Raw genomic sequence first — 8695 nt, forward strand, 5'->3', positions numbered from 1 at the left:
GGAATTGCCGAAAGGAACTATAATAGATTCAAATTTGAGAGATATTCAACTTTGAATCGCCACACAAAGAACTATAAGAGCAATAAACCAAAATGCATATGCTCAATTTATTGCAACGGTTAATTTAGAAATTAATTTAGTGATCTTTGGAATACTTAGCCAAAATAATATATTTGAATATATACATACGAGTATATATACATCAAATATATATTTTCTTGATTTTGTACTAGTTTCATAATTAGAAAAAGTTTAAATTTGAAGTGAAGTTTACTATATTTCTATAAGCTAAAACTCAGGTGTTACAAAACATCTTCTGATTGTTTGTCTTCCTCAGCGGATCGTCTATCAGGCTCTACAAAGACATCAGCGCTGCATGATGAACTGTCCTCTAGGATGTACGCGGCTCAGTGCACTTTGAGGAAGAGTCCTCTCTGGACAGACACTTGGAAGCACCACTCCTGTAAGTGTCTCCTTCACTCCTTGAATTTTGTTATCTGAAATTGGTTGTTTTGTTCATCTGAACTTGGTTCAATATTTTGTATGGAATGTGTGAACTAGATCATAATGTTTGTGTGTGATGATTTTAGGGAATGTGTGAAGGTCCTTGTTACCTTGCACGTCACTGCTTCTGATGGAAAGCTCAGTGCAATTTAGTACTCGAGCGAGCAATTTGGGTGTGTCGCTCTGCACCACCCGCTAGCTATTCCACGCTAGCTACAGGAGCTTCCTCCGATCATCAGAGCTGCTTCTAGTCATGGTTCATCTCTAGTAGTAACTTAAATCATGTATATGAAGGGCATGATCATCCCACCATAATTATATATGTTGGCTGAATAAATGATATTTTAATTCTAGCTGTCCTAGGCTTCCATAGTTTGTGTACTGTGTGGAATTTGAGCTAAACTTCCTTTGTAGTTGATAGTAGTCTTATATTTTCTTCTCGAATGGATAGTACTTTGCTACAGGCAAATCCCTTAGCATCTCCCATGTTGTTTAGGTCAGTGTTTCCCCCTTAAAGAAGACTATTTTTTCACGAATGATATTCATGGTATTATAGTTCACAACTCTACTGTCTATATAGATATGATACTAATCCACTTATACCTTCTTCTTCTGGAGGATGTATCATGTATTGTTATTAGAGAATCTCAATCTATCTATTTTTTTTTCCTAAACTATTCTTTTTTCTGATAGCTATGATCTATGCTATTCTATCCCTATTCTCGACGGGTGATAATAAGAATCAATTATGACCAAAGAGTACGTACAAGTGGCTTGTTAGGTGCATGTCTTTTTAGCTAGCTCTGAATCATAATATCAACAATAATTTTTACATATACTTAATTTATTTTATAATTTTTATTTCAACTAAGTTAAAAACCAAAAGCTTCACCCAAAAAAAAAAAAACCAAAAGCTTCAGCCAAGCAAACTAAGCAACGCACCTACCAGCGGAAACGGGCAGGGCCATTCTCGTAATTCTCTGCAACTAATCTCAACCCGCCGTTGCCCTAGTTTTCGACGATTCGGCGACGCTCCCCTCTTCTCGCTCCTCCCCAACCCACGGCCCTCCCGGAGGGGCAAAAAAGGGGTTCGAATTTGCTCCTGATCCAAGCGCCAGGCAGCTAGATTCCACCACCCAAGTCCCTTTTCCCAATCCGATCTTTCAGTTTCCCTTCGATCCCACATCCTCCCGCCGATTCCTGAGAAGATCCGAGTCCTCACGCCCATGGATCCGCGCGCCAGGTACCCTCCGGGCATGGGCAACGGCCGCGGCGGGAACCCCAACTACTACGGCCGCGGCGGGCCGCCGCCGCAGCAGCAGTACCACCAGCACCAGCAGACGTCGGCGGCGCACCACCAGCAGCAGTACGCGCATAGGCAGCCTCAGCACCACAACCACCACCAGCTACAGCAGCAGCAGCAGCAGCAGCAGTGGCTGCGGCGAAACCAAATCGCCCGCGAGGCAGCAGGCGCGGTAGGGACCAGCGAGCCGAAGGCCCTGGCGCCACCCACGGCCGCCGATGGCGTCGATTCGAGGTGAGACGACGGGGACTTAGGGCTTTGCTGATTGCGTCGTCTGATGTGCATGCCGTGGTGCTTGATGCTGTTATAGTACATAGTTTAATTGAATCAAATGCAGCTTGATACCTGCCTTCCCTACACGAACCCTGATAATACTTGTTTCAAATCGGCAATTTCTGTGGCTTGTTGATGCCCAAACATTATGCCACCTACATTGGTATGGCTAAAACTAAGGTTTGTTGGATTTCAAGTTTGTAACTAAACTAGGGTGGTAGTGCCTTGTACTAGTAGCTACAGACATTTCACCTTTGTTAGATAGGTTTATTATTGATGTGGACATGATTATTAGAAGCAACTCTTGTAGAGATAGTCAGTCAGCAATTATGCTTGTTTCGGTGCAGTTCACAAGATTGGAAGGCCCAATTGAAGCTGCCACCTCAAGATACACGCTACAAGACAGAGGTAAATTATGGCATTTGGATTTCCCCCCTTTTCTCTTGCAAAGTTAGTATGTTGGATGCTAAGGATCACCCTGAACTTAAGAAATAGTTCATTTTCGTCTGCACTTTGCCCAGCTATTGATTGTTATTCTAGGAAAAAAAATCAACACATGATTCCATCTTTCTTTATTTTAGTAAAGATTCAATACAGGACTTCATTTTTCTTTGTTGTAGTAAAAATTCGGTGCAGAACTTTTTTGTTTAGTATTTAATGCCTTACATAACACAGGCAAAATAGAAATAGTAATTCTGATGATTGGAAACTATTAGACACCTAAATTCGATCAGTTTTCTTTTCACATTCAAAAGTCATCTTCGTAGACCAACATATTTTGATATTTATATGTTATATGGTTGATAGTAGCTATTTACTAGTATCCACTTTGTTTCATCCTATGTAGTGATGTCAAGGGAATATAATTCAATTACACACTTGTATATTGGCACTTATGGCAAGTAGTCTAAATTATGCATTTCCGTACACTTCAACTTATAAATGTTGCGCCACCTTGCTATGTATGAAATGTCTCAAACCCTCAACCATCCATGAGGTTATGGTGTTGAACACATGATTTTTGAAGTTTCTTGTTCATAACACATGTCTTTGTTTTTTGCCATGTTACGGTAACCACCCGCCGGGAGGATAGCCGGGCGGCGTCAACTGCTAGGGAGGGATTAGACCATAGATTGGGAAGATAGAATATTGGGGGAAACTAGATTACTTCTTCTTTGCTTGATTAAAATGGATGCTATGCCCTCCTTGGAGCCGGCCCTAACAATCTAAACTAACAAATCTTATCTCTAACTAATCTAATTTGATCCCTAATCTTATCCCTAACCCGGTGCTACAACAACACGCCGTGGTACAGTATCATGATTACTGTGTACGTTCGTGAACAGTAACTCCATCGCATTAACGTGCCAACCCAAAAATATTCTTGAGTTCTCAACAGCTAGTATTGGATTTATACGTTCTTATTTGCCCCCTTCTTGCATTACTACCTATAGTTTTGGTCCTATGCGGGGCCTTATGTTGCTAGCACACTGTGCACCTGATTTATTATCTTTCTTTTCCTTTTTTTATTTTGTCTAGGATGTTACAGCCACCAAGGGAAACGAGTTTGAAGACTATTTTCTCAAGCGTGAGCTCCTGATGGGGATATATGAGAAAGGATTTGAAAGACCCTCTCCTATCCAAGAGGAAAGTATTCCTATTGCTTTAACTGGTAGTGACATTCTTGCAAGAGCGAAGAACGGAACTGGCAAGACTGCTGCATTTTGTATTCCTGCACTGGAAAAGATTGATCAAGATAAAAATGCTATTCAAGGTCTGTTCTGGACTATAAAACTTTATTTGATACCATTGCTTTCAGAAATGGTTTTCTTTGATATTTAGATGTAATCTCATTTTATGTTATATCTTTGCTGCTGTGTTTCATGAGAAAGCTTGAATAATGTCTCTTTATGATTTGCAGTTGTTATATTGGTTCCCACAAGGGAATTGGCTCTACAAACATCACAAGTTTGCAAGGAGCTTGGTAAGCATTTGAAGATCCAAGTTATGGTCACCACTGGTGGAACCAGCCTGAAGGATGATATTATTCGTCTGTACCAACCTGTCCATTTACTTGTTGGAACACCTGGGCGTATTTTGGATCTTACAAAGAAAGGTGTTTGCATTTTGAAGGAGTGTTCAATGCTTATTATGGATGAGGTAATCCATTTCAAGCTTAGTCTGAATGCTATCATGTTGCAACTCATGTAAATGACCAGTTTTACCATTATTGTGGATGCTATGTGTTATTCAGCAAAGTTTTTGGCCACTCGTTTATACCCTTAATGTCTAAAATGACCATTTGAGTAGGAAAGATCTTACATCTTTGTCATGGGCTTCCAAGCCAGTGAACTTATTTGTTGGAGTTGCACCATAAATAGATTACCTAGTGGTTTATTCTGCCTGTCCTCATCCAGACACAGAGTCACCCCAAACTTGTTTATCAACTAGTTGTCTTTGGCTGTTCAACATAGAATGGGAAACCTTTTTTCCCGACAGGCAAACTCTGAATACTAGATCTGATCCAAAAACAGCAGGGGTCAATGTTGGCTGCAAGCTGATGGTGTACTCTTTTTGGAACCAAGCTGTGCCTGGTGTCCATCACTTGAACACTTTTAAGTTCATTGCATAAGATGTATAAAATAAGAATGATAAAAGTGGCTAGAAAGATCTCTAAAGATCATGTATATAGAATCTAATGAGTTCCTCTAGAAAGGATTTAGTATTAAGTTATGACTGTTAAGACCAAAATAATATCTGGGAACTAGAAACATGTTAGTACCCTGTTCTGCACCATTTAAAATGCCAATGAACTGCTTTTAGACTTCTGTTGAATTAATTGTTTCATTATTGGTCTGGTCCTTCAGCTTTGGCCTTTCCACCAAATAATCATATACATCTCTCTTCCTTTAGTAATACATTGCCTTCTTTTCCAGGCAGACAAGCTTCTCTCTCCTGAGTTCCAACCTTCTGTGGAACAGTTGATTCGCTACCTTCCATCGAGTCGACAGATTTTGATGTTTTCAGCAACATTCCCTGTGACTGTCAAGGAGTTCAAGGACAAATATCTGCCTAAACCTTATGTAATTAACCTTATGGATGAACTTACACTGAAGGGAATTACACAGTTCTATGCTTTTGTTGAAGAAAGACAGAAAGTTCACTGCCTTAACACCCTTTTTTCAAAGGTTTGCTGATGAACACCTCTATCATTTCATGATGTTTATTTAACTATGTATTTTGCCTCCCTCACAACTCACAACTAATAAGTCATTCAATTGTTGATTGTTTTGGCACAGCTTCAAATCAACCAATCAATAATATTCTGTAACTCTGTGAATCGTGTTGAGCTATTGGCAAAGAAGATCACTGAGCTTGGTTACTCTTGTTTCTACATTCATGCAAAGATGCTGCAAGACCATCGTAATAGAGTTTTCCATGACTTCCGTAATGGGGCATGCAGGAACCTTGTTTGTACTGGTATGTAGTTCATTTTCTTTTGGATTACCTAGTTTTCTATTTGAAGGATCTCTCTCTCTCTCTCTCTCTCTCTCTCTCTCTCTCTCTCTCTCTCTCTCTCTCTCTCTCTGTGTGTGTGTGTGTGTGTGTGTGATTTTTTTCTCTGGCTGATGGAATTTTCTTTGCCCTCCTATCAAAACTATGGGATTGGAACATTCTGAATCTAGTTTGTAATGTTTTTGGTATATTTTATTGATTGAGACCTAACCTCACTCATTTCCCCATCCCTGTTTTTATGAGTTTTGTTCTGAGGAAAAGAATCAACATCAGTGCTTCAGCAGTTAAATAGAAAATATATTTTCTTTTGCATGTCACTTGATAGCATAATTTTGAACTTCAAATACATAAGATCACAAACCATTCCACTGATTTATTACAGATTCTACTAAGCTGCAAATTACTAACGTGAGGTAATGATTGGCCAGATTTAGTTCTGGCAGTGAAAGCTGAAATGACAAAAACACAATATTTTTTTTCCATTTTGATCAATTCTTTTTCTGGTGTCTTCTTTTTGTTCTGTCAACTTGATTCTTCAAATGGGTGAACTTCTGTCGGATTATTAAGTATTGGATGAAAGATGAATGTCTTCCCAGTCAAACAAATGCAAGGAGTTCAGGGCTCGTAAAATCTTCCAGTAGCTTTTGGACTTACTACTGGGTAGGAAGTTTGCTGTACTGCTTGTTCCTGTTTCTAAACATTTCTGTTCTTCCTCTTGCAGATCTTTTTACAAGGGGAATAGATATTCAAGCTGTTAATGTTGTTATCAATTTTGATTTCCCCAAGAACTCTGAAACATATCTCCACAGGGTACGGCATTGAATAAACTGTGCCTTTTATTTTAAATTTCATTTCCATAGTCTGACGTCTTAAGTTGATATGTACTATGTTGCTCACGACTGACTATCTGTTTTGTGGGACTTTTGAGGCATTTTGAAAGCCAAGAAAACAGCATGTCATTTGACATGTTAATGGCTTATCCTTATTGATATTTAGGAACCTTATACTGACTGTTGCATTTTACTTGTGTCATCCGTCTCTGTGGCAACTTAATCTAAAATTTTACTTAACTCTCTGTTTTGGCTTGCCAGGTTGGTAGATCTGGGAGATTTGGTCACCTTGGTCTGGCTGTGAATTTGATCACCTATGAGGATCGGTTTAACTTGTACGCATATTTTCCCACTGCAAGTTTGTTGACCTGTTCTATCCCCTATTTTGTTCTGACCGAATATTGTTTATGGTAACAGGTATAGGATTGAACAAGAGCTTGGGACTGAAATAAAACCAATTCCTCCTCAGATAGACCAGGCTATATATTGCCAATAATCTGACAGAATTTTCACCTGTATCCATTTCTTCAGGAGTAATAAGGAGACAACTTCTGTAAATACCAGCTCATCAGGTAGACATTTTCTTTGGTTTGTGGTCAATGTCTTCATGATCCGCATGCGCCACAGTTTTCCTTAATCATAAATTCACAATGGCTTCAAAAAAGCTGTCTCATCTGAACCTTTTGTATGCTCCATAGACTGATTTTATTGCCAGAAACGCAATATTGCAGAAACTCTTTGACATACTTCCCAGTGAGTTGTATATTGTGATCATGTTTAGATTTCGTAGAAGTACATGTGGCACTATGAAATTATTGCTTTTGACATCCTGCGAACATGTTTGACCTGCAAATGCAACTTTTCAACGTTTAACAGTAATATGTTATTACTTTTGGCCCTAAGACATAATGCTTTGTAACTGAGTTCTTTGACATCAATTTTTATAACTGCTTTACCAGTTCATCAATATTTTAATTGCTTTACCAGCTGCACATTTTATATTTTGTGATATGTCAATTGCCTTTAATATTTTGGGATTCGACGGCTAACCTCTTGCTGCTAGGATAGCGGTGTAGTTATGCATAGATTGTTGTAGAATATTTTAAAAGTTTAAATCCAAATTCAAACTGAAAACCTGGACATTATTTACCCGTAATATTCTAATGCTGGAGGTAATTGAAAATCTTGGTACCCACGGTTTCTCAACTGAGATCCGAGTCCATGCAAGATTTAAGTTATGTGTTTTGTGTTAAGCGAGTGTGGGAAGAGCCAGTATCTGAGAGTTATACTGACGTTCTGTTACATGTGCAGGTTTTATGGTGTGGCCCTCCTGTGACGCATTGAGAACAATTCTATGTTGGAGCAATATGTGAGATGAGACATCCAATTTCACTGATAACCTTGTTATGCTGACACTATTATGGCTATCCGAGGGTATTGTATATTGCTAGGTGCCTGTTCTTAGGTCTGTCCTGGCCTTTCAGTTTCTTGTGCCTCTCTGGCTGTTTTTTTTTCCAATCGTGTCCTTAGCTGTTTCTCACAGGACATTTTAACCCTGTTACATTCTGGTTGTGGGCTTGTGCCCTGTCGGTGCACGCAAGCCGGTTGCCAAAGTCCAACTTGGGCTCCTTGCCGTTGATAGCTGAGTTGGGTATGGACAAGTCGGCCATTGAACTTGAGGTCTGAACTGTAGTTGTGCTATCAGGTGTGGGTCGGGAAGTGGGATATAAGTTTGCCAATAATTTGTAGTAAGCTGCATCATGCTATGCGGTCTTGCTCTTGCAGCCATGCCCCTTGGCTTGGTGCCATGGACGTCATTTAGATTCTGCCTGTTCTCAGTTGAGCATGTAATGGTTGGATAAAACCGATCGCCCTGCATTTTCTTGTGCTGAACCTTGATGCACAAGCAACTTGTTCGAGTTATGGGGAACTGTCCCCTTATGTTTCTATGGTGATTACACACCTTACTGCTCTTCGTTCACTCTATTGTTGATTTCTATATGTTTGCGTTATTTGGCTGGTGATCTCAAAGCTAGAGGTGCTCTGGTTTGTGAGAGCTTAAAATTGGTGAAATTTTAACCAAAAAAAGGTGTTGAATTGGTTGTCCTTGTTCCAGTGATATTTTAAGCTGCGTGCCTTAACAGGGAGTGGTTATTTATTTGCTACGCCCGAAAATGGTTAAGCTCTGAAGTGGCCCGAAAATGGTTTTTTAATTGGTGTTTCTTCGCCATTTCGCCAAATGATGTTTTGGGTTCCGCTGCGCTGTGCA

The 8695-nt window shown here is 39.7% G+C and overlaps 1 protein-coding gene across 1 annotated transcript; it reads left to right on the forward strand.

Moving 5' to 3' along the window:
- Nucleotides 1–1456: 1456 nt before the first annotated feature.
- Nucleotides 1457–8407, forward strand: LOC133919406 (DEAD-box ATP-dependent RNA helicase 8-like). The gene is made up of 10 exons (XM_062363789.1): nt 1457–2041; nt 2428–2488; nt 3620–3854; nt 4002–4240; nt 5017–5268; nt 5380–5560; nt 6318–6406; nt 6688–6761; nt 6844–6998; nt 7738–8407. Exons 1-9 carry the CDS (start codon nt 1731–1733, stop codon nt 6920–6922), a joined length of 1521 nt encoding a protein of 506 aa, XP_062219773.1. The 5' UTR covers nt 1457–1730; the 3' UTR covers nt 6923–6998; nt 7738–8407.
- Nucleotides 8408–8695: the final 288 nt, after the last annotated feature.

Source organism: Phragmites australis, chromosome 5, assembly GCF_958298935.1.
Source record: "Phragmites australis chromosome 5, lpPhrAust1.1, whole genome shotgun sequence".
Lineage (NCBI taxonomy): Eukaryota > Viridiplantae > Streptophyta > Magnoliopsida > Poales > Poaceae > Phragmites > Phragmites australis.

Coding starts and splice junctions, on each gene's coding strand:
- LOC133919406 (XM_062363789.1), top strand. CDS start 1,731: ATGGATCCGCGCGCCAGGTACCCTCCGGGCATGGGCAACGGCCGCGGC. Junction 4,241..5,016: donor CAATGCTTATTATGGATGAG/GTAATCCATTTC, acceptor CTTCTTTTCCAG/GCAGACAAGCTTCTCTCTCC. Junction 5,561..6,317: donor CAGGAACCTTGTTTGTACTG/GTATGTAGTTCA, acceptor TTCCTCTTGCAG/ATCTTTTTACAAGGGGAATA.